At 39.7% G+C, this 26,940-nt stretch overlaps 2 protein-coding genes across 7 annotated transcripts in view; one reads left to right on the forward strand and one right to left on the reverse strand.

Moving 5' to 3' along the window:
* Window positions 1–26,886, forward strand: part of LOC125240869 (CD82 antigen-like) — a 106,045-nt gene extending 79,159 nt beyond the window's left edge. For 2 of the 3 annotated variants that reach the window (XM_048149018.1, XM_048149017.1), the window contains 2 exons: window positions 20,817–20,909; window positions 22,943–26,886. In XM_048149018.1, coding sequence (XP_048004975.1) covers window positions 23,013–24,134 — 1,122 coding nt within the window. In that variant the 5' untranslated portion in view covers window positions 20,817–20,909; window positions 22,943–23,012 and the 3' untranslated portion in view covers window positions 24,135–26,886. Of the gene's footprint in view, window positions 1–10,332; window positions 10,455–20,816; window positions 20,910–22,942 lie in introns of those variants that run through there. The other variant, XM_048149019.1, reaches the window with a different exon arrangement.
* LOC125240868 (pseudouridine-5'-phosphate glycosidase) overlaps window positions 1–26,940 on the reverse strand; it is a 197,260-nt gene that overhangs the window by 117,778 nt on the left and 52,542 nt on the right. The window lies entirely within an intron of this gene.

Consider the following 26,940-nt stretch of genomic DNA (forward strand, 5'->3'; position numbering starts at 1 on the left):
TGAAACAAATAGTTTTTTGTTTTATCTTGAACTTTCACGTCGCTTTTAGTCTGACATACCTTGAGCTGAATTTAAGTAGTTTATTTATCGGCAGATACTTTAGTTTAACTATCTACTTATGCCTTTTTGAATATATATTCAATTACACAAACATGATTCAACAGCTATAACGCGAAATTAACTAACAGGTTAACTAAATTAGCAACTTAGTGGCTATACTGAGTGGCTACAAAGTGGCATTACTCAATATTATATTAATCGCTCGGTCAGTGAAATGTACTCTAACGTATAATTACCCCAGAGCCGCCGGTTCAAATTGCTGGCAAGAGCCTACACAAACTAGTCAATTCTAAAATAACTTGTAATTATCACGCTGGAGTGCGTCATGAACAATAATTAATACCCATACAGGAAATATTTTCCAAATGGTGCCACTGGAAATTGTACGCTTTCAAATATATCGGTGCGGACAAGACGCTGAAATCTGACGCTCTGACAACGCCAAGTGTGTGTTCAGATATTCCGAGCACATCGGCAGCTCCGATCATAAATGTGATGGTGACTGTACGACGATGACCGATTTAATATTAATTATAGTTACAGTATCGCAATATTGTAGATGCTTATAGGTGAGCGTCAGAATGGCGGGTGTACATCAAGCAATCCTGGTGTGGTATACGTCAGGAGTTAGTGCTAGCAATGTGCCAAATGTGCGCCAAAATTCGAGCAATGTGCTCTTTGAACTCCAGAGATATTTAAGAAATTAATGACACCCGCCATTCTGACGTCAGGTTGGCGGGTGCACTTCCAGTTCTAGCTAATGGCTGCCTACTCGAGGGTGAAAGTACTGCCTAAGGTTAGTGCTCGCAATGTGCTTCCACATGTATGAAACACAAACTAATTCAGAGAGCCGTTGAAGAGTAATATGGGATTGAATAAATATATCTATAAGTATCACTTTTTTGTGAAAAGCGCCTGCATGTTAATGCTGCATTGCAGGCGATGAACATTGCTATTTTATTTCAGCAGGCGTTATAGATATATTTATTCAATCCCATATTACTCTTCAACGGCTCTCTGAATTAGTGTGTGTTTCATACATGTGGAAGCACATTTCGAGCACTAACCTTAGGCAGTACTTTCACCCTTGAGTAAGCAGCCATTAGCTAGAACTGGAAGTGCACCCGCCAACCTGACGTCAGAATGGCGGGTGTCATTAATTTCTTAAATATCTCTGGAGCTCAAAGAGCACATTGCTCGAATTTTGGCGCACATTTGGCACATTGCTAGCACTAACTCCTGACGTATACCACACCAGGATTGCTTGATGTACACCCGCCATTCTGACGCTCACGCTTATAGCCTGACAAGTTTTTATTTGACCCTCGCCACGTTGCGGATTTTCAGCTGAACTAATTTCTTTTACTCGTTGCGTCTTAATAACAATTTTCGGCTTCGCCTCAAATTGTTACCCACGCCACTCGTCTTTTTTGACCTCCTTTAAACGCCTGTTGCATAAAATACTATAAGCAAAGCATGCCAAAAACATTTTCGGCGTCCTTTGGAAATATGGGAAACGCTAGGATACTCGTAGCAACAAGCGTAGCGCTACGAAAAAGTTTGATAGTGTATGTGAGTTTAAATCAGTTCAGTAGTTGTGACAGAATATAAGGACGGACACAAACACAATACATAATCCTTTTAAATATTTGTCGTTACTTAATTTATAGGAATCATAAACTTAAAGAGATATCAAGATATCATACACGAAAAAACAACCCACAAAATGCATATTTAATAAAAAAGTATGATTAGTTTCTCAGTTACATGCATTAGTTTACACAGTGCGCGTGTTCATTCCCAAGTGTAGTTAGTTAAGCTAACACAAACACAGAAACATATGTTTCCAGAATATTCGTAAAGGTCTAGGTCCGCCGGCCGCCGAGCGCGAGTTGAAAACTAATTTCCTGCAGCTCAAAGCGATTGTCGAGATCGACGTATGCTCGTGTTGACTGATAACGTTAAAAATGATTGCTTCGTCTAGGGCCCGCTATTTGACGGATACGAACCAATAATTGTAGCTGTCATCACTATTAAACGTATTATACTTTGCACCAACAAAAATGTAGGGTTAACCCACCTTTTTATATGGAATTTGACAGTTGACAGCCCATTAACTCTGAGTTAAGTGGTTGGTGCAAGTGGGCTAGTACTATACAGAGTGGGGCCTGTAACAAAGGCGAAGAATTAAACTCTAGGCTATTCTCCTTATACTGATCAACATTTGTTCGGCGACTTTTAAAAATAACTTGTATTTTGATTTTTATCACCCTTGAAAGTTTTTTCTAAGAGGTAATGTATTGCGAATTCTGTTAAGTCTACAGTGTGACAGACAACGTCAATGGCAACAATAATGGCGTACATTGAAGCTAATATTTATTTTGTATGAAAAATTAAAAATTTAAAGACTTCATAATTTTTAAAAGTCACTGAACAAATGTTGATCAGTATAAGGAGAATAGCCTACAGTTCAATTCTTCGCCTTTGTTACAGGCGCCACTCTGTATGTGAGTTTATTTTATTAGTAATGTTAATTGACATCTGTCGGTTTACGGGGATATCATAAATTATTTGTGGAAGGAGCTTTTTCCACTAGTGATCACCCGTGACTTTTATTTATGAATTTTACAAATTGACTTTACACGGAAGTAAAAGAAGTATTCGCAGGTGCGGTTAAACAACAAATTTGCCGCCAATGTTTTTTAAAAGAACAAAGTTAATGGCGTTATAAAATTGTAATTTGTTTTAGAAGGGGGCAAATTTGTTGTTTAACCGCATCTGCGAATATTGATAAATTTCCGTGCAAGCGAAAAATTCCAATATTTAACCGCAAGCATAGCGAGCGGTTCAAAATATGTATTTAACCTTGACGGCCCAGCCACGACATTGGTCTAAGCGCGGCAGCGGCGAGCGGCAGCCATACGTGCGAATGAAAAGTCCCATCGCTGTGTCTCGCTTCAATGTATGGCCGCCGCTCGCCGCTGTCGCGCTTAGACCAATGTCGTGGCTGAGCCGTGAGTATTGAGAGGGCTCCAAGGCACGAGGGTTAAACAATTCCGGACCAAACACTCCGGACCATCAATCGAGTAGCGATCGAGTTAGATATATTCTCTTGTTCTCTGAACGAATTCACAAAGGCTACGCTATATGTTTTGTGCTACGGCAATGTATAAAATGTTGTGTAAATCTCCATACTATCGTATTAGGATGCCCTGGGTGGCTAGCCGAATGGCACATAGTAGATATCTATCTCTATCGCGCTTGCGTATTGGCGCGACAGAGCCAGCGGCGTATCGCTTTCGTTTGGCGTCGGAGAAATGCCATTCGGCTACGGGGCCTGTTATTGATAGTTTATGTGTATGTAATAAATAAATAAAAATAATAATTTTTTTTGTGAAAACTTAGATTTTTAGTTTTCTTACTGTTACAAAGTATTGGAACATATCGTCACTATTTGTTATTGACATAATTTTTAATTATAAGGTACAGCGCGGCAAATCTCGACAGGGGAATAATTGTAACTGATCGATTTTTTCCATTATTACACTATTAAGTTGAGTTCCACATGTATCTACTGAACACGCGTGCCATATATAACCAGTGGACACTTTAATTAATAATGCAAACATAGTAAAAATTGAAAAAATGGATCAGTTGCATTTGCCCCCCAGTCGAAATTGTCCCGTGCCTTATTTTCATAATGGTCACTCTTTAAAAATGGAATATTTTTGCGCGTAGGCAGTGAAGGCGGTGTAAATGTCAAAGGATTGCGAAGTAGCTCCTGCTCGTTGTTTGAAGCCTTCACCGGAGGCTTCTCGCCAGCCTCCGTGTTGTTTTAAATAGCCGACCTTTCAACTTCTACATACACACACATACACGCCCTATTATACGCACCACCCACAGACACGCTGCACATGCAGCATGAGTAGCGGGAAAACTCGATCATGTTATAAGGGAGTCTGCACAAAAATAGAATGATTGAGTGCATTAAATAAGGGCCAGTTGCACGTTCCAGCTAACCCGGCGTTGAACGGTTAACCCCGGATTAACAGCACAACTTAACTCCAGGTTTGTTTGTTTAACCTCGGGTTACTTAGCTAAACCAGTAACGCGCAAGTCCCTTAGGAACTTCAGCCTCGACCATGAGTGTTCGATGTTCTAGAATACGTTGATGGCGTAAACATTTTGAAATAAGGTACAGCGGGGCAAATCCCGACTTTGGGGGAATTATAACTGATCGATTTTTTCCATTATTACACTATTAAGTTGAGTTCCACATGTATCCACTGAACACGCGTGCCAGTGGAGACTCTAATTAATAATGCAAACATTGTAAACATGGAAAAAATGGATCAGTTGCATTTGCCCCCCAGTCGAAATTGACCCGCTGTACCTTATGTACATTGAGCTACGAAATCGCATGAAAAAATTATGAATTGAGAAATTTCGCCATGCACTTTTACAGCTCTCTGTACATATGCAATTTTTGGTTTTTCTCCATACAATGTGTCATTTTTCGTGACGTTTACGCTATCGTAAAATAGAATACATATGTCAAAAATTCAGAAGCTCTACTATCTATGTGCTCTTGGAGAATGGAAGGTTAACCCGAGGTTAACCCACCGTTTTATATGGAATTTGACAGATGATAGGTGTGATACTATACAAATACAGCACGACCACGGATGATTTTATTAATTCTGTTGCGGTACAAATTCACGAAAAAAAATTTACTTTTTTGTACCTACGTTTAAAAAATATGTACCTTTATGGTTTTGGAGTTTCGACGTAGGGGCCGTGGTCGTGCTAGGTAGGTACTCCCTGGCACGACCACACTATATTTAAGGAGTTTTTAAATTTCTGTTGCAGTACAAATTCACGAAAAAAATGTACTTTTTTGTACTTACTTTAAAAAAAAATACCCGCATGGTTTCGGAGTTTTGACATGGGTTGTGGTCGTGCTAGATAAGTACTTCCTGGCACGACCACACTATATTTATGTTTAATTTGATGGTCAAATGAATGTTAAACAAATGTTTAGAAATTGTACTTTGTAAATTATGTACTTCAAAAACTTAGTGTGGTCGTGCCAGGTAGTACCTATTCTAGCACGACCACAACCCGTGTCGAAACTCCGAAACCATGCGGAATTTTTTTTTAAAAAGGTAAGTACAAAAAAGTACATTTTTTTTCGTGAATTTGTACCACAACAGAAATTCAAAAAATCATTAAATATAGTGTGGTCGTGCCAGGGAGTACCTACCTAGCACGACCACGGCCCCTATGTCGAAACTCCAAAACCATAAAGGTACATTTTTTTAAACGTAAATACAAAAAAGTACATTTTTTTTCGTGAATTTGTACCGCAACAGAATTAGTAAAATCATCCGTGGTCGTGCTGTAGTATCACACAATGACAGCCCACTAACCTTGAGTTAAGCGGATGGTGCAAGTGGCCCTAAACTACTAAATCTAATAAGATTATTTATTTGCGCAGGTAATAAAATAATTCATTGAGTAGGATATTAATAGGGTCAATTAAAATACCGTTATCGGTTATCGAGCAGACGGTAAATTCCATTTATAGTGAAAGTTTCACGGGCAGCGAGGCTCGCGCCCCGCGCCCGACCAACTCTAATTAATTGCGACTACTTCTATTTTTGGCGCCGAAGGACACGGCTGAACGTGGCTCGAATAGCTTTACAAATACATTCACAAATGGACGTAAACAAACCGTGTAAATGTAATGCATTCATCGAGACTGCAATATGTACAGTCTACTGTAATAAATCAATATTATAGGACAGTCTTAAACAGATTGACTGAGTCCCACGGTAAGCTCAAGAAGGCTTGTGTTGTGGATACTCAGAATATGGGCCAAACTGTCAAAACTGAAGTTCAAAAGTTTTAAACTTGTGTCGAGAGATGGCAGTCTATACACTGTGATTACACTGATTACACATTTTACTTTAACAGTAACTCTCTATAATAGGCTAGTTTCCTACTAGTCAAGTCAGCTTCTTTTTAAGAACTGTCAAAACGATTTGCTGATATGGAAATACTATGAAATACTGAGGAGTGACGTCACGGTCACTTCATTTACTTTATTTCTTTCTCTTTGACTTATTAAATAGAAATTATGTTTAAACATAACTACTGTCCATATTTTTCTTCTAATTATGTGGTGCTTTATTTCGTGCACTGCTTAAAATATTTTATTTTAAGTATAGGAAACTAGCCTATACTCGATCCTCTTTGCTTTGTGTATTTAGTGTCAATTCAGTTATCATACACAGCGAGGCGCGAATTTAACAAATATAATCTGTAATGACATTGACTATATAACCAAGGCACGCATCTTTGTGAATCCACAATCGGTAACAAAACAATTACTTACATAATAGTATTTTATAAATACAATCGTGATAGGTACAATACAGAGCTTTAGTTAGTTAAGTTTTAGGTGCCTCATTGGCCGCGATACATCGTATGTGGTGCGCTCCTATTGGCTCTTTATAAATCTTACGGAACTGTGCGAGCGATAAGTAAGTTCTGTACAAATAAAAGGTTGCGTTCGCAACAGTCGAGTACCCTGTTTAGGCCACGAAGTAGTACGGTACGAGAGTGCAAAGCTTAATTATATCACTATTGTAACATACAATACTTTTTCTATGAGTCATCATCTTCATCATCAATGGACGAACAATATCATCATTCAAGTTAGAATTAATGTTAATAGCGTCGTTCGCCGTTGCATCAACATCGAATTTCCTGGCAACCAATTGTTTGTAATAACTATCTCTGATTGGTCGATAACGCATAGTAAAAAATGTTTTTCAGATGCAGAAAATTTTCCCAGGTATCGCAAATTAGTATAGAACTTGTATGAAGTCTGTGGTGTCCTAATTGACAGATTAAAGTCGACGAGTAGAAAAATTGTCCTTTGTCCGCATAAGAGGCCCTAATTTGCAACATCTAAGTAGTTTATACACCTTTTGTTTCATATCCGTGTAAAATGAGTTAATAAAACTGTTCATTTTAGATGTGGTTGTAGTCTAGTGAACGAAAGTGGTTAGTCGTCAGTGGACCACTGTGTGCACAGTTGTAATGCGGTCGGCTACGCCGCTACGCCGCGCCGTAGAGCCAAGTGCTCGTAGCGGTTGAACAACGTACATTCATTAGCTAAATTACATAATTTGCACTAATAAACTAAATTATTTTGACGACGCTCACTCGTACACGTACTTTCTTTACTCTGCAAGTCTGCATTGTTATCATACAAATTAAAAATATGTTACGTTCTCAGTACTCTTGTACTACCTTACAGTACAGTAAACGACGATAAAGAATGCACATCGCTATTTTGAAAGAGACAATTAACGTCACATAAGTAAAATTAGTCTGTTAATATAATATGTTTTAGGCAACAAATAGCCATAACTATGTTGGGTGAATCCACGTAAAAGTAACGTGACGTCACGACTTCATTGAGTGTTTATTTGAACTACAGCTGCAAATGAATATATTGTGAAAGTAACACTTATTTAGAGATAGACTGATAATCGCTTGAACTTGTATCGTGAATAAATGGAACATGCCATAAAATCGTGACTCATGTTACTCTTGCCGCGGGTTGACTCTGTAGATCATCCCCAAGTATAAAAAATATACTTTTTTTTAAGCAAAGGAAATCGATACAAGGCCAATAACAGAAATAAAGACACCAATCTGTGTCGTTTATCCACTCCTAGCCGATAACAAGGGCAGTAAGCTGCGCTCAGGGGCGACAAATGCTATTTTTAATTCTCTTGGACAGAGGCCAAAAACTCTCCAGTTGAATCTCTGCGCTACTAAGTAGTGCGATTCAGATTCAAAGGTTTCTAATATCTATTCTATTGTATTCTATGAATGTCTGTTAGCTCATTACTGCTAGATTTTTAAGGTATTTTTTTTTACTAGCCTAGTGTAGTGTACCACTGCTGGGCAAGGGGCTCCCCTCGCTTCTTCAACTCAACCCTATCTCGTGCGTAATCCTGCCAGCGTGTATAGAATGCGTCCAAGTCATCCCGCCATCTCTTCTTCGGTCTGCCTGAACCCCGGCCTGCATCCTCTTCCGTGGGTCCCACTCGGTAACCATTTTGGCCCACCGTTCAGGGTGCATGCGGCAGACATGTCCAACCCAGTTCCACTTAAGCATAGCGGTCTTGGCACCTACATCTGCAGCTCCTGGTCTGGAGGTTTTTAAGGTATACCATGGTATACTCTTGGGTCGACACGTTCGTTTTTCGTCACGTTCCTAAATTTGTCCGATTCTGCTCTCGTCAGCCATTCTTCATTCGTCAACTTAGTCTGCAGTCATGATCGTCTTTGACCATAATGAGTTGTTGGCCTTTTCTTATTTCGACTTAATCGTTATTCGTCATTTCGTATTTGGTCACATTCTAAGTTGGTACCGACCTAAGACTACGAAAAAACACGAAAAACATCCATCCATCCAAGCATCTATCAAGTGATTTAGACAGACGTCTTTCTTTGCAGTTTTACATACATATAACCTACAAACATCATCATCATCATCATCCTCCTTGCGTTATCCCGGAATTTGCCGCGGCTCATGGGAGACTGGCTTATGTACCTTTCTTCTCATGCATCTTGCTTACTGGCATTGATTGTATGGAGAAAGCAAACAGCGCCATTAAATTACATCCAACGACTAGAAATTAAATAATAAATTTCCGCAACGTTCTTGCTATCGTAGCCACACAAGTTACAAATTAAAACTCGGATTTAACAAGTGACTCTCGTAACAAGGGTTGTGTAGGACTATCCTGTATTATTCCTTTATTTATTTATATATGTGACGTCCAATAAGGTGGCGGCGATAAATATGCACGGCTCTAGTTTCCCCGAATTCCTTTCCGTATAAGACGCCGTACGCAGCCCGGCGGACCTTGACACAATGACCTGCCATCGCCAATTCCATTTGCATATTATTATATCTATTAAGAGTTCAATATCGTTACGCTTTTCGCCATTGTATGCACGGTGTAATATAAGGAAATGGAAAGATTTTATTACATGTCATATATACTTTTTTGGTTTTTGCCTAGTTATAGAATTTTAACCAATTATTAACACCCATCTTAACAGCCAGAAACGCACTTCCAGCCCTTCTGGTGTTTGGAGTGTTTATGATGGCCACTTACAATCGGGAGACCCCTCTACTCGGTTGCCTCCTATCGCATTGCCTCTTTGTTTCTAAAAAGGGGGCATAATATAAATATCGTTATTAAATGATTTTCTCTGGCGTTTGTGCCTAACAACGCATTCCTCGCTCATATCATCTCTCACTTGTGTAGTAGTTATCATAAAAAATCATATATATATATATTTGTTTCTGAAAACAGTTTGTTCAGAATCGAGAGTAGAATCATAATATAAATATCGTTATTAAATGATTTTATTTTCTGGCATTTGTACTCGTAATACAACATTGTGTAACATTGCATTCCTCGCTCATATCATCTCTCACTTGTTTGTTGTTAGTAGTTATAATGTTTAGGTGTAGCAACATTTACAACCTTCCATTTTGAATATTGAGTTTATTTGTCATCATCATCATCATCATCATTCTCTTGCCCTATTAGGTAGGTAGTATTTATATATATATATATATATATATATCAATTTAAGGTATATACTTATATTTTTGCACTTTGGTGTTCATATCCTTGTTGCTGACTATACAAAAACCTGGCTTCACTGAGCTATTTCCAGTATTAGAGGTGCGCTGATCGACTACAGATAAACGAAGTATTTCTGTTGGTTCATGAAAAAGACTAACATACTCGTATCTCGTGCTAAAGGGTATATTTACACAGCTCTTGTTCAAATACACCCTAACGGCGCTACTTATGGTTGATTATACGAATATGCAACACTCACGTTTATTCATTTATTCTAAACATTTTTTCTTAACACACCGAACGCTAACGCATCGCAATCTGCGTGCGCCACTCATAGATAAGGGCTCCGCCAGCCGTGGAACCTGTTTCCTTGCCACCGCGTATTCCGCACTCGCTCCGGGAAAACCACTGAACTGTGAACTATGATACTGCATAATTGTTACGCATCCCAAACTTACTTTTATATGGTTTTCCTCGGTGTTTGTACGACAGTAGTGTACCTGGCGTGATGCCAACCACCGTCGCCAACTCCCACACATTGTTACATGCTCCCCTTGCTTGAACAAAACATTTCAATTTGGATCTTTGTTGCTTTAAGCGGTTGCCTTCTTTCCTGCTCCGAAATTGTTTTGATTAAGTAAATAGGGTTATAGAAAATTAATTAGTAAAAAAAAATTCTTGCCACAATTTGTGATTAGTACTCTACATGTAAGTAAAGGTACATATTATATTACTGTTGATAGATAAACAACGGTGTCTAATAAATCACGAAGATCATATTTCATCACTCATGAGTATGTAACAAGGATTATTTATATATATATATATATATATATATATATATATACAACGTGTTACACCATGCACTGAAAACCAGAAAACAGTTTGTTCAGAATCAAGAGTAGAATCGATTACGCTATATTTTAATGCAGGTTATTTTTTGTATTTAGTTTTCATTTTTTGCGTGCCAAGTCTAAAAGTTACAAAAGCAAAAGTTACTACTGTATCTCTGATAGAGGATTGCATATTTGGTAATGTTTTAATACTGGCTGTTCTTTTTATTAAAGATTGAATTTTTAAAATTTCGCTCTTCTGGCTCAGTGATAAGGTTCAATTTATCATGGCGAAAATACGGCAGGTCAGTCCCTGTTACTACAAAGCGAATGTCAGTTGCCAATGTCACTACCGTATTTCAGGCAATAAGGGCTGTTTTTCTTACAATTTGTAACAAACTATCGCCTTATCGACTTTTGTTCTAAACCCAGTTTGTATGACTGACAATTGATAAGATACTTAAAGCCTTATGCCTTTGCAATAAGGATTACGAATTGCCAGTAATCTGTTTGGACCACGATGATATACCAAGAATATTATATACCATGGATATTGCGTGCCGAACATTACGTTGAAGCCAGAAAATTTGACCTTGAATTACGGCACGCCGGTCTTGCATCTCTTTCTTTAGGGTGTCCATGATTAAGCATACATTAGGGATATCCCGCGGAATTTGACGTATTACGTTTATACGACTGATTAATTTTGTAACTTATTAAATTCAAATCCGATCAATCGTTTTATCACGAAAGTGAACATCCATCCTCACAAACTCAAAAAGTAAGGTACATTAGGGCAATTCCGAAAGTCGTCTAATTAGGAAAGTCGCATAGAAATCACCATTATTTCCGTCATATCAAGATTCCCCTTTCGGAATTATCTGAACATTTCTGTCATTCGGAATTACTCTAATGCACCTTACTAATTTGTCAACCGCCAATAAGGTCCATTTCTATACCACTCTGCAGTTACTTTGCCTTACGCCACAAAATACGGTACAGTTTTTACCAGTGGTAAACTACTGGGATTTTTTTTTCAGAACCGTTCCAGAATAAGAGCGTGGTGAGTGTTGCAACACGAGGCTTAAAATATAACTTTTCTTTTACTGACACCTGTATTTATTAAAAAATGTTTCAGTCACTTTAAACTATCACAATAATATTTTGGTAGTAACTACTGGGAAAACTAATCCCAGTAGCTATCAACCCCCGGTGTGGTAATTAACAATGTGGGGAAAATCCCAGTAGTTAGGACAGGTAAAAACTTGGTGGTAACTAGTGGGAATAGCCACAAAAATATAAGGGAAGTATTTGTCAATGGGGAAATAATGAAATACTAGGACGTTTTAAAACAGTATCTTTATTTTTAAGCGCCGCCCCAAATCTCAAGGAAGGTGGTTCTCAATTCGTACGTATTTCAATTCTCTTCGCATGTATATATATATATATATATATATATATATATATATATGTATCTCAATTTAATGTTTATGCCACGATATCTCCGTCGTTACTGGACCGATTTTTAAAATTTCTTTCTGTGTCATAATCTTCAGGCTTAAAGTGCAAATCTGCAAATTGTCGAACGCTCTGAAACATTTCCTTTTATCGGTACAATCGACAGCCAACGCTGCCTCCTTCCTTCATCTTTTGGAACACTGAAAAGTTTAATATTATTCATGTTAATTGTAAAGACATAAACAATAAAGTTGGTATTATTATACTGTGATATGAACTATGAACATAGAAACCGTACCAAGTTGATAGATTTAGCTCCATTCAATAAGAGTAAATACCATGCAAGAAAAAAGATTGGTCACCCTAGTCGTAAAACCACACATAGCATTATTTTTCTTTAAAGGTCATATTTATCGTTCTAAACCTATTCGTGGGAATTTTGATATAATTTGAGACAATGAAAACAATATAATGATAAGAACTAACCAAGATTACAAGCAAAATAGCAGAAAATTTATTGCCAGCGAGGTTTATGAACATTTTGGTAAAATAAGTACTTACTTGTGAAATTTTACGTCGGATTTCGGTTTCCATTTACTTCCACAATGGTTCACTATGCAATACATAGCGCAGAACTTAAGTAAATCGTCGAAAAACGTTTATTTCGCAAAATAAATATCTGAATCGGTGAATGACTTTTGACAATTCTGACATATCGGGCATATTTTTTTATTATTAGTGTTCCCATAGTACGCAGGAGGTAAATACCGGAGAAATAAGGTTTTTGATTGAGTTTTTTTTCGTAACCCTGTATATGTTATGGACCAAGTGATTAATAAGGGCATTATGTATAATGCCCGGGCATTATGAATAATGCCTAGCTGTATTGGGCAAAGTGATTAATCATTGTCTAGACGCCATTTTTTATCACATTGCCCGGTCATTATGATAATGCTACGTGATCGTTGGGCAAATTGATAATAAGTTTAACAAGTTTGCATGAACGCCATTTTTTATCACATTGCCCGGTCATTATGATACTGCTACGTAATCGTTGGGCAATTTGATAATAAGTTTAACAGGTTTTTCTGAACGCCATTTTTTATCACATTGCCCGGGCATTATGATACTGCTACGTGATTGTTGGCCAATTTGATAATAAGTTTAACAAGTTTGCATGAACGCCATTTTTATCACATTGCCCGGGCATTATGATACTGCTACGTGATTGTTGGGCAATTTGATAATAAGTTTAATAAGTATACTGGGTGTTTCCTAACAAATAATGAAATGTAAATTGCGCTTTCTTGAATAAGCATACTTTTTAACCGCCGCCCTTAAATCTCAAGGAAGGTGGTTCTCAATTCGTCTGTATTTTTTTTATGTTTGTTCCACGATATCTCCGCCGTTACTGGACCGATTTAGAAATATGATTGAATGTAGGTATATGCATACAATACAGATTGGTCTCACTTTTATCAGAACCCAGTTCTGATGATGGATCCTGGAGAAATCGAGGGAACTCCTCAAATCTGAAAGGCATACATATAGTGATTTTTATGTTTTTAAAGGAACAGCATGCATTTACGTACGCATTCTGCAGAGCTAGTTCATCATCTAAGTTTATTAACAATTGCTTTTTGACACCTAAAGTGCTATTTTATCCCTCTCCTAGCGAGAAAGGGACACTTGGTCATACCTACTAAACAAACTAGGCGTTTCACCATCTTTGCCATGCGTGAAAGTACACTTTTATGATAGCGCTTACCGGTAGCTCTGCCTTATGGCTCTCGCCCTCCCCCGACATCATCTATGTCTCACTAAGGCTCGAAGCGAGCTCTGATCTGCGGCCTATGTCGGACTTGTCGTTTAACTCTAAATCATTGATTATAAGTCCTATCTTAGCCATCCTTGACATCAAGAGGTCCTACGGCACTGCAGGCGGCTTGCGACGGTGTCCTTTGTAGTTTGATATGAAACTGCATACAGTCTCTTGAACAGAACGGCACGAAAGTCTGCTGAAGCTGCGCCAATCCATCTATTAGCTTTGCTACATGTTTTATTATTACTCTGCCCAACAGAGGACGGGCATTATGTATAATTCCCGGGCGAAATTGAGCTATTCGGTATGTTATTATCACTTTGCCCAACAGAGGATCGGCATTATGTATAATGCCCGGGCAAAATTCAGCTATTCGGTGTGTCTTTTGCATATCTCTGGATCGTGGACATGCGTGGACCTTTGGGAGGCATGCGTGGGGCCAAAGCCAACAGCACAGAGGCCTTTTAAGACATTTTAATCTAAAGGCAAGGGATACACGTGGCGGATACCACCCCGAGCGCACAATATGATATGATACAACCGTAGATGGTCCCCGCCAGGTGCAAAGACTATTGCAGTGCAGCACTTTTGTGCTACGATGGGAGCTAAAGTCATGGGTTATTGTTTTATAAGTTGGATGAACTGGATAGAGGGCTATGGGAGGAAACTATCGGGCACCTGACAATAAGTCTCACAATTGTAAAAGACAAGCGGTGACTTGCCAACTCATTGAGTGGGCCCTGCAAAACGGCCGCACACACGGTGCGACAACAGAGCAACACTTAAAAAGAGTGGCTGAAAGGTTGTCGAGAGGTGAGACTGCGGTAGCCAGATTCCAGCGATCCGTTCAGCAGGCCGCTATGACGACGTTATGACACTTTCCCATTTATAATATTAGTATGGATTCTCATACTGTGTAATTTTATTTGTATAAATAAAATAAAAAATCTCTATTCTTGGGCAAAATTCAGTTATTTGGTGTGTTATTATTACTTTACCCAACAGAGGATGGGCACTATGTATAATGCCCGGGCAAAATTCAGCTATTCGGTATGTTATTATCACTTTGCCCAACAGAGGATGGGCATTATGTATAATGCCCGGGCAAAATTCAGCTATTCGGTGTGGTATTATTACTTTGCCCAACAGATGATGGGCATTATGTATAATGCCCGGGCAAAATTAAGCTTTTCGATAAGTTATTATCACTTTGCCCAACAGAGGATGGGCATTATGTATAATGCCCGGGCAAAATTCAGCTATTCGATGTGTTATTATTACTTTGCCCAACAGAGGATGGGCATTATGTATAATGCCCGGGCAATTTCATTATTTGAATAGTTATTATCAAACTGCCCACTCACAATGGGCATTATTCATAATGCCCGGGCATTATGTATAGTGCCCGATTTATCACTTGGTCCATAACATATATACATATGTCATTAATTATTGCCCTGGCACTGAATCTTGAGCAGTTTCATGTGCTCCGCCTACTTCGTTTAGGGAATATAGGCTTACATTTATGTGTGTTTTATACAAGTGTCACATGTTTGAAAATGAATGGACAATATAACAAAACGAACCATATTTTAATAGTTTACATAGTTTCATGTTATTCACAGTTGTTATTTTCAACACAATTTTATGTTATTACATGTTACATTATTATTCAAGATAAATAAATAAATATAAATAAAATAAATATTACATATAATGTCCCAACTTACACAGATCAAACTAGCCCCAAACTACAGACTGTTGTACTATGGGTGCTAGGCGACGATATACATATAGACCGTCAACCAAATCTTGTCACTAAAAAAAGGCGGCAAATTTGAAAAATTGCGGGCTAACAACACTAGTTTTGAAAATCGGTGGAAATTCGCGTGTCATTTGTATCTTATCTGTGGAAACCTCCACCCTACCAAAAAGAGAAATAACTAGCATATATCCGTCCCTTTTTAATACATTATCTAATTCGTAAGGAAGTAAAGGATGAGTAATACGCGTTTCATATGCTTTTTTTATTAGGGAGGCATTCCAATGCTGCAGGCCCAACGAGCCCCTTGAAAAAAAATCTCTGTGGCTGTTCGACGTACATTGCCCATACTTTAGTTTGATGTACATTGCTACTGCCAAAATTTGGTTGACAGGCTATACTTATATACATAGAAAACATCTATGACTCGGGAACAAATATCTGTGTTCATCACACAAATAAATGCCCTTACCGGGATTCGAACCTTAGCAGGCAGGGTCACTACCAACTACGCCAGACCGGTCGCCAACCAGATTTTAGAAATTATTATTAGGGGTAATTAATAATAATAACGATATGTAATAAGACGCGAGTTGGTACAGTGGCTTAACAGCCACTGGGCAGAAAGCGGTGTACACCTCTCGACACCCTTGAGTTCTCACACCGGTGTTGCCCTTGAGCCATCTTGGATGTCGCTTTTTGTGGGGGCCCATCTTGTGGGGACGAGTCACCGTCTGCCGGAAATAAAATTGGATACCGTTTTATTAGGCAGGCGTCCGGTTTTTGATCCATAGCCCAGTATTTAGTCCATCACTTTCATCAAAATAGACCAGTTCATTTTAGATACCATTAACTCTCAAATAGTCCTTACACCCTGGCGGGTGTTGCCGCTGCGTGTGTCCCATGATACGGGCAAGGGCAACATCCGCTCGGTGTACCCCTTACATTTCATTAAAGTGTCGAAAGGGCCTCTACGTGTTGGCTTCGGCTCCGCGCACGCCTCCCAAAGGTCCGGAATACCATTGTTCCGTGATGGGAAAGACGATATGTAAGGCTATTTATCGATAAAAGAATTGTCGATGTTTTTATTTTGTCAATCACTAACAACTTGACGTTCGTGCCAGAAAAAAATACTAGGTATATTCATATAGGATTGACATACTTTATACCAATTCATACTAAGAATCGTACCTCGATTTATAGCGCCACCTATTAAATACTATCATAACTACACTGATTATTACTACTATAGCATGTAACTGTGTAAAGTACAAAAATCCACTATTAGTCCGTTTTCATATTATCCGATTCGATAACGGATGTCGGAAGGATTTCAATAATTATTAATAAGGAGTTCAATAGATATTGAGCCGACATCCGATATCGGATCGGATAATGTGAAAACGCACTTAGGCATATAAATTAAAGAAATATAATTAAGAACACTAGATCACACTACACACACACACACTAGACACTAGATAGAGGTTCTAATGGTTTCCCATTTTCGATCGCTTGTATAAAAAAACAAATTTGCTGTTTCCTGATTTTAATCTGTAAGTAGGATTTAAAGAAATCAAACCCACAAAATTAAACTAATCAAGTTCATAATGCGAAAAAAAAAACAGTTCTAAACGTTAAATTTTCGTGAGACATATTCAAATATCCGGGCACGGAGTTTAGCCGCCGCGTCAAATCCTATATGCCTGAAGAGGGGCCTAAAAAATTGGCGCGAAACATACCGCAGCAGTAGCGATATAATAACGTGAGTACAACCGTAGTTTCATTAAATATTAAATACAAAAACCGGCCAAGAGCGTGTCGGGCCACGCTCAGTGTAGGGTTCCGTAGTTTTCCGTATTTTTCTCAAAAACTACTGAACGTATCAAGTTCAAAATAATTTTCCTAGAAAGTCTTTATAAAGTTCTACTTTTGTGATTTTTTTCATATTTTTTAAACATATGGTTCAAAAGTTAGAGGGGGACACACACACACATTTTTTTTTTCCTTTAAATAGGAACGATTATTTCCGAAAATATTAATATTATCAAAAAACGATTTTAGTAAACCCTTATTTATTTTTAAATACCTATCCAACAAATATATCACACGTTGGGGTTGGAATGAAAAAAAAAACAGTCGCCACTTTACATGTAGGAGGCCACCCTAAAAAAACATTTTTTTCCACTTTTTATTTTACCACTTTGTCGGCGTGATTGATATACATATTGGTTCCAAATTTCAGCTTTCTAGTGCTAACGGTCACTGAGATTATCCGCGGGCGGACGGCCGGATAGACAGACATGGCGAAACTATAAGGGTTCCTAGTTGACTACGGAACCCTAAAAACAGATCATTTTACCAGCACCAATAATCACCTACAAAATTGACTTGTGTGGCCGCCGTCTGCGTAAAAACCTGGCCGTCGAAATGTTGTCATAAATATCAATCAGTTAAAATGTATATTTCAAGGTTCCGTTATATTCGTGCCGTGCCGCTAACTTAAACGATCAATTTCTGAACAATGTTTTGACAAAATGAATAATTCATAACACAACTTGAAACTCCTTTAACTGGGTACGAGCCTTACAAGGTTAAGAAAAACAAACGACCAACTTATATGAAATACTCACTACCTACGTAGATTTTACAAGTTTTTGTACTGCGATTTAATACCAGCGGGTAAAAACGCATTTTATCCACTAGTGGGTAAAGTAATTTGACCTTGAATAAAGTTAAATTAATGATTTTTTAATTGGGTAATGAAATGTATCTCACATCTCAACAAATTAAAGTAACGATTTGAAATTGTGTTGTTTACCATCCAATTTTTATACATTATAGTAATATGCTTAAAAATTAAGTATATTTAATTAACAATTCACAATATTGCACAAGTACGAATAATAAACTTAAAAATATAACTATACCAAAAATATACCATAAAAACAGTCTCCCAAGTTACTGCCCCTAATATAATAATATACTTCTATCCGATTTATAATGACTCTCTCAGAGCAATGTTACGACAGGAGTCGAGTCGTTTCGGCTTTCTCATCAAGCTTAAGGTTGCCAATCAATAAGAAAATGGCGAAAATAAGGGGAAAATACAAACAGTAGGCGTCCCAATTCTTATTTCCAATTTATCTGCGACTGCGGCCTGTCCCCGCCGGAACCCGAGTGCACGAACAATATGGTTAGGATCACATTATTTGTACAGGCTTCTTTTTCTTACTTACATTTTTGTGCTTTTCGTATCTTGATTGCTTTTTAGTAAGTAGGTACTTTGATTGACTTTTTGCTAACGGTATGTTTGAGTGTTGACTTTTTTAAAGGTGTAAGTGTAAATCCATACTTAAATAATATTATTAATAGGAAAGTGTGTGTGTCTGTTAGTTAAGTGGAGATAGTTGAAGGGATGGAGAGGGACATAGCCGACATAGGTTACTTTGGGGGGCGGAAGTTTGTATGGAGCATTTCGCAATTTATGCTCAGCAGTGGGCGATAAAGAGCTGATATGATGATGCTATTTTCGACTTTAACGCGAGCGAAGACGCGGGCAAAAGCTAGTGTATACACAAGTACCTGGGCCATTTTTGTCAAAGTTGTCCACCCCACTTTGTTGTAACATGAGTATTTTTTACGCGATTAATACTCAGAATCGCGAGGTCTTTCGATCCTGATAGGAGATAAAAAATGTCCCAAGATTTCCATACATTTTTTCGAACCTTTCATTGCGTTGTCGCCATACAAAATGTATGAAAAAATGGTAACGGAATGGGAAAAAACCTTGGGACATTTTTTTTCTCCTATTAGAATGGAAAGAGCTCGCGATTCTGAGTGGAAACCACATACAAATTTCCAAATCCAAAAAAAAGTGGCGTGGATAACTTTGAAATAAAAATGGCCCACCTACCTATTACATATAGAATACAGATACTATACCGTCTTTAGCTTTCTACCACATTGTTCTTTGGTCCACTTGGAACTTTTGAAACCAAGAGTGAATTGACATCTTTTATGTAAGCATGTTCCGTGTTACAACGTGCTATAGATTTTTACAATAATAAATCATAAATAATATTGCATATCATGGTACCTACATAGTTAAATTATGATATTGGTTTTGTTTCTATAAGCAGGGTTAACCCCTCGAATGCCTTGTCCCGTATCCGTTACTACGGAAAACTACGAAAATTAACGCATATTTAAATCCCTTTGGTGGTTCCTTAGAATCCTGAAATAGGATGTCATTATCCGATGAATTACGAAACAATTTACGCTATTTATTTACTTTGTTTATTCGGTAAATATTCGGCAATATAACCGAACTATTCGGCCGAATACGAGCATTGAAAAACTTGCCGAATATGCCGAATACCGAATATTTACCGAATATTCGGCCCATCTCTAGTAGTGACCTTTAAAGTTAGCGATGGCCTATTGAGAGCGTGCGGAGCGGCTGCGTGGTTTATTAGACGTAACGCCGTCAAATGTCAGACCCTCAGCGCTCCGCTTTGCCGAGGACGGGGACGCACGGTTAATACCTACTCTGTCAACTTGTGCTTACGAGATTAAAAGAGTAACGGCTTCAAGGCATGCTTTACTTTACCAAGTGGCTAATCTTTAACAATGCCAATATTTATTGAAATACTAAATATATGTATGTGTAGATGCCACTTGAATGCGACAGCAGGGTTAGCACATGGTTGTCGCGAGAGTATGTCGCCGCGAGATAGACTACCCGTCCTTATGTCATTTATACAGTTAGAAGAAGACGTGTCATCTCTCGTGTCATATCTCGTGGCGACATACTCTCGCGGCAATCATGTGCTAGACCTACAGAAGGGTGTCATCTATCGTAACACCGTCGACTATCGTCGACTTTCACCTTATCATTATTTTTAATAAATGTCAATGTCAAGCTTACTGATATGTGCAAGTTGCGGAAACATTCCAAAAAAAGTTCTTGGAAATTTCATAAAAGTTTCACAAGAAATACAGGAAATTTAAATTTCTGAAATGGAATGTTTCAATAACCATACAAAAATGAGGCAAGTTTCAGAATTTTTGCTACCCTAAAAATTTCACAATTTTGGGAAGTTTCCGTCGGCACATCAATCAAGCTCGTTGTATGGTTGTGTGTTGTATGGTTAGTTGGCGGGTGTTTTTAATAGGTTGTTCCATTGTTGCAGGCCGCGGACAGGCGTGCTAGGCGCCCTGCAGCGGGTAGCGCGCCCGGTTCTGTGACTAACGAGGATCCTCGCCCAAGGCACGGGTGGCGGATTGTAAGTATATTACTTTCATCTAACTTTGACCCTTGGAAGACCTTTGTTTTGACATATATTGGTATTCATGATGTAATCAATGTCAAATTATCATTAGTTATAATTTATGGAATCGTTAACTTAATCAAAATGATAGTTTAGGTAACCCCCAAGGCTTGTGTGATTTGCTGGCAAGTTTGTAGAGTTCTTTATTCCTAGGGCGTAGTAGACAGCGACAGATGGGTTTTAGTGGGTAACCACGGGTCTCATCAGGATAGGAAATCCTAAGGAACACTTTATAATTTCGCCATTTAATCTAGGACTAAGTTCGACAATTTTAGTTTTTTCAATGATATATTTTAGGGTCTAATTAAAACATCTATACTTAGGGACGAATAATTAACAACACAATAGTATCAAGATTTTCAGTGGCTATTTAACGGAATTAAAAAAAAATATCAATGAGCAAAATAAAATATTGAACAGAGAGACGGGCATGATAAAATTATAATATAGGTACTTAAGCACACCTCGGACACTGGCGATCAAATATATGAATGAGGCGCGTTCCTAGCACACATTCTAAGCTCGTGTAGGTGAACGCGTACTATGCTTGTATGAGTGAAATATGACAGGTCGACTGTTCGAGTTTTTGACAGGCGGTAACTGTGAGGTAACCGAGAGGGGGTGGGCGGCACTTTCAGAGGGGAGCGGGAGTGACCATACTGTACGATAGTACTCTTTATTATACTGTGACTTAAGGGTGTTTGTCATTTTACATTACAAACAGAATTCGAAATTCACAATACAACAGAATTTGGAACAGTCGTATTTGAGAATAATATCAGCGAATAGGTCGAGCGACATTAGCAGAATACGAGGTGCACAAAGGTGAATTCGCAGGCTCGAACACGAGCGGCGGGCCCCGAGCCAAGAGGGATTACACCCTGTTATGAATAAAATTGAATTTGCATACTTCGGCCTCTGAAAATCCGACGTGCGAGTCGGCCTGGCGTGCTGGCAGCAACCTGTCATTTCAACACGGAGGCAGTTAGCACCTGCTGTTATAAACTTCCTTTTGCACTGGAAGGTTCTACCCGTACCTGCCATTGCTTCATAACGGCGACATTTAGAATAATATTTTTTTCTCAAACATGCAATGAAATATTGTCTTTACGTTCCTTAAAATGGGCTGGGAAGTATCGCTTTTTGGGCGCAACAACTCGAGAGGACTGTAAAGGGATTTCATATTATTTTTTAGGCCTAGGCCTGCAAAGTAACTTTTTTTTATAAAATATTGTCCTTTAGAGCATTTTTGTTTTATTTCATTGTATGTTTGAGAAAAGCACTATACATGCCTCGGCGTGAAAACGGATTCCCGGCCTCGTATCCCTATCCGGCCTCGCTCGCACGCTCGCTCGGCCGTATATACCCACTTGGCCGGAAATCCTCATTTTCCCGGCCTCTGATGTAATGTACCATTTTCATACTAGTTATACTGAACGAACTGAACTGTTACCACATACATCAGAATAACAGCGCCCTCTTGCTGAAAGTCATATACTTCTGTCCAGGCTTTACGTAGTGTTGTAAACAAATGTGGATCAAATGTGTTTCTTTAACCGACATGCATTCCACCGAATGGGTTGTTCATTCTTTCTATTTACCTAGTTCGATTTATGAATACGAGTAAGTCTAACAATTTAGCGCCCTTGTGTAACTATTGTTAGGGATAGTCATTCACCCCGTGTTAACCTCCAGAGTCCTAAGTCCCCGCGCACTTGTACAAGTACAAATTAAATTCAAGTTTTGAACTCATAAATATAAAAAGAAAAGAAAGTTCCGAATTGAAATCGGAAAAAAATGGCCTGGGACTTACGAGGACCATCATAAAATCTTTATCTTTAGTCATGAGGTGTAAATGTGAATCCGCACTCTGCTGCAGTACCTAAGTAAAATCGTTTGATCAGCAGGGGGTGGCAGGGGGCCTGCATCTACTCGAATTGTGAAGACGGCTGAAAGGGCAGAATGTAATGAAGTTCATCATGTTTCAGAGGCGTGGGGCGCGGCGCGTGGCGGCGGCGCGGGCGCGGCGGGCGGCAGGATGACGCGGCGTCCGCCACCATGACGCTGCCGCCGCCCGCGCGCCCCGCGCACCCCGCGCACCCCGCCCACCCTTCCGCGCATCGCGCCATGCGCTATTACCGCATCTGGATATATGCGTGCAACGGCGCGCTGCTCCTGGGTTCGTTGGCCTTCTGTGCGGCCGCTGGGCGCGCTCTCGCAGACTACCGCCGTGCTCTAGTCCCCGGCCTTAACGCCGCACAACCAGGTTTTCTGTATGGTTATGCGGCGTTACCTGTGCAAACGGGTCTGCTGCAGATGCTCGGGTGTGTCGCGGCGCTTCGTCTCTCTGAGCGATTGCTTAACGCATATTGGTTTGCTCTTCTAGCACTACTCGTCGGTGATGCAGCCATCGGTGTTTACTGGGCTTTCCGATTTGAGCGAGTCTGTCGAGAACTGCGTCCCCAACTAAAGTTGCGGTTGCTAAGAGATTACGAAACGGATGCGGAATTTACTGAAGCCTGGGATCGCCTCCAAAGAGAACAGCGCTGTTGCGGGGTGACCGGACCGGCCGACTTCGCGCACCTAAACCGCACATCTCTGCCCGCGAGCTGCTGCCGCATGCCGGCGCACACGCCCGCCACCACGCCGGCCCTGTTCGCCGCCACGTCCAGCACGGCGCTCGCCACCTTCACGCCCGCCCACTGCGTCCCGCACACTGCGGCGTGCGCAGACCGCTTACAGAATTGGACTCGCCGAACTGCAGACGCGTTGTTTGTGCTAGGTTATTGTGTGATCGCGTTTTTGAAGTTATGTTTTCTCGGAATTTTACGATACGAAATAAAAGAAATGATTCAAAAAATTAGACTTATTCGAAGCGAGCTCGGAGCCGGTGAACTACTAGATGGTAGTCCGATTCACGGCGGGCCGTTGTCACAGACGGTGATAGTGAACGCCGTGAATGCGAACGGTGGCGTGCGGGCGCACGGCGGGAGTCCAGAGCGCGCAGGCGAACGCGACGCGCTGCTCGGGCGCCTGTCGGACACGTGTTCGCGGCGCGGCACGCTCGACGATCCGCTGGCGTCCAAAACTATAAACGGGAACAACAATTGTGAGATGCGGGAGTTGGCACGCGAAGAGTACAGACCGTTGGCGGCAGACAGTGCGGCGACCCGGATCTGACTAAGATGTTACCTGGAGCGGCTGTTCGGGCGGCGCTGGCGCTCGTTTCCGGCGAGCGGGTGCGAGGCGGAGCTGCTGGCGGCGCACGCGGCGGCGGGCCCGCGCGCGCGCCGCTCCGGCGCCCGCGTGCGGCTCGACATGCGCCGCCACACCCGCTCCGAGTTCGAGCTGTGATCGCTACATGCACTCGCCGACGCGCCCGAATCCACTTCTAATCGCTCTCTTGTTCTTTTTATGTCGAGTGCCGATATTTTCAGTAACTTTTGCAAGTTTATAGTGGTAGCTAAAATCCAGACTAATGATGACACTCCGCCAGTGAAGTGTTTCGGAAGAAGGGCGTTGTGAAACTTGTGAGCGGACAGATAAAGACAAGTGTGGAATGACAGTAGTATATCTTATATATAATATTGGTGAGTTTGAACCCACGAGCAAAGCTTGTGTTTAGTTCCTATATTTATGCTTGGCAGTTATACTTTTGTTAATGTAATATATGTACCTACTTGGATACTTGTGTTTTAAGATTTTAATGAAAAATATAAGTAGTTAATAATGCGTCAACATTCAATAATAATGGTTAATTTACCGTCTGAATCATAAAACCGCAGACAAAATAAGGGCGATCAGAAGAGCGCACATCAGGCGTTAACACCTACGCATAACACAACTCACAAGCGAAGAAATATAGTTTAACTACGTACTGAAAAAATATTGTGTTTAGCAATAGGTGAACTTTTGGGTATTTGTATCTATTATGTAGAATTTTGTCACATTACTTTCTTGTAATTAAGTGAATATCATATTATTTTAATATATCATATAATAAACATGTAAGACATTTGCATGGATTACATAGATTCGGTACCTTGATATCTCAGCTTTACCACCAAAATATTAATGTATCGAGTCCACAAGGAGATTTTCAACGAACAAACTAATAACAAAATACGAAACAATTAGCAAATTTTCTACTACATAGACAATAATGTTTCTAGAGTCCTTAGTGGAATGTTACAAAATGAATATTATGATGCACGAATAACCGTACTGCGTCCTGGGCCGCGTAGACTCTAGCAGCACGCAGCGGCCGGACCGCACGCTTGCCGTAGGACGCGCCCGCGCACGCGCACGGTCGGCGCTCGGCCATCCACTTCACACACACACCGACAATTCAACATCAACCTGACTGACACGCTTCACTTTTTTTTTTAACAATACCGAGATTAATTTAAAGACCGGAATCGGGTAACGTTTTATGTTTGGAATATCTATTCACGAAAGACTTATAAAATGTAGTTAATAACCTCATTTTTAAAAATTGCGCCGCTAAATGTGTCCGGGCGCTCTCCATGCGTATTTAACGTAGCCATGTGCGTTTGCATGACGAACCTATTTAGATGTAATGACGAGAGCTTACTTACAGCAGGTCGGGAGAGCGGGCCAGCGCGCGCGCCGCACATCCCGGACTCTATTTATGTAAATAAATTATCACAATTTGTACATGCGTAGTATGCGAGTAAATGTGCATGGACAGGTTGAAAATAGTACTGATATGAGCTTAAAAGATGTAGTGCCTACGATTATGCTTTTAAAATGTTGAAAGAACATTTACCATCTTTTTTTATGGCAGAAGAATTTGAACGTTTCGTACGATGTACATCATAATAAAACCTACAAACTTACACATTTTTGAAGGGCTGAACCCCCACGTACATAATTAAAATTATATCTACATTTCTGAACTATGGCTTTTGAAAAGAGTACAATGTCTTGCGAAAGGACGTGATTTCGAGTAGGTATGTTAAATAAGGCTGTGTCAGAATTAAATGTTAAACAATGTGGTTTGAAAATCTGTACCTTATATGAAACGTGTTGCAATATGCAGGAGCGAGAACCAGGTGTAGGTACCAGAGCCGGCAGACTTGCGCCTGCGCCTCGCCTCGGTGGCCTTAGCGCGCCGGACGGTACTACTTCGCGTCGAAAACGCACTTGTTTGTGTCTACCTATGAAATAACTTTATAGATATACATTATATGGTACCTAATAATTATTACGAAATTATGTATTATGTTTGCTTAGAGAATAGTATTTTGTGAATTTGGGCAGAAACATAGTTTTTTAATATTGGTGTCATATGAATGTACCAACCAATCTTATTATAAATTGTATATTCGGAAAGTTGAATAATTTGTAGCTAGGATCCAATCTAAATCCTACATCTCTTCCAAAAAAACGGTATAATGACATGTGCCTTGGCTTATAGAATCGTATAATTGATGTTATTTTCATTGAGAAATCTGTTGAACATGTGACGATTCGTCTTTGAAGTGCCCTTCCCGCACAGCGGCGTGGCGACGGCCAGCCGCGATGCCTACCTACCTGTCAATTGTTTTAGACATTTGCTCTACTGCTTTCTTGTTTCCAATACTCCACCTGTTCCATGACCACCACATCAATTAGCTTTAGCTATATAAAACCTGTCCTATTAGTTAAATATTAGTTTTGTTTCTGAACAATAATCGACCTGAAATCAATGAAAGAACTAGTTTTACAGTGCAGAATAACGTGTGTAATTAAATATATCTACGTGAGAATCCAGCTACATATTGTGACGACAGACTGTGAATAGTTTCCAGGCGATGATGCTTGTTCTTTGTTAAGTTGTACAGTAGGGTTGTTCCAACTTTCCGAAGGTACGCGCTAGGCGACTGAGAGCTAAATACTATCATAATAAATGCATTAATAAACAATTTGTTAAACAACCTTGTTTTATTATTACGATCCTTGATTATGGTCCCATTCCTAGCCA

The sequence above is a fragment of the Leguminivora glycinivorella genome, chromosome Z (assembly GCF_023078275.1).
Source record: "Leguminivora glycinivorella isolate SPB_JAAS2020 chromosome Z, LegGlyc_1.1, whole genome shotgun sequence".
NCBI lineage: Eukaryota > Metazoa > Arthropoda > Insecta > Lepidoptera > Tortricidae > Leguminivora > Leguminivora glycinivorella.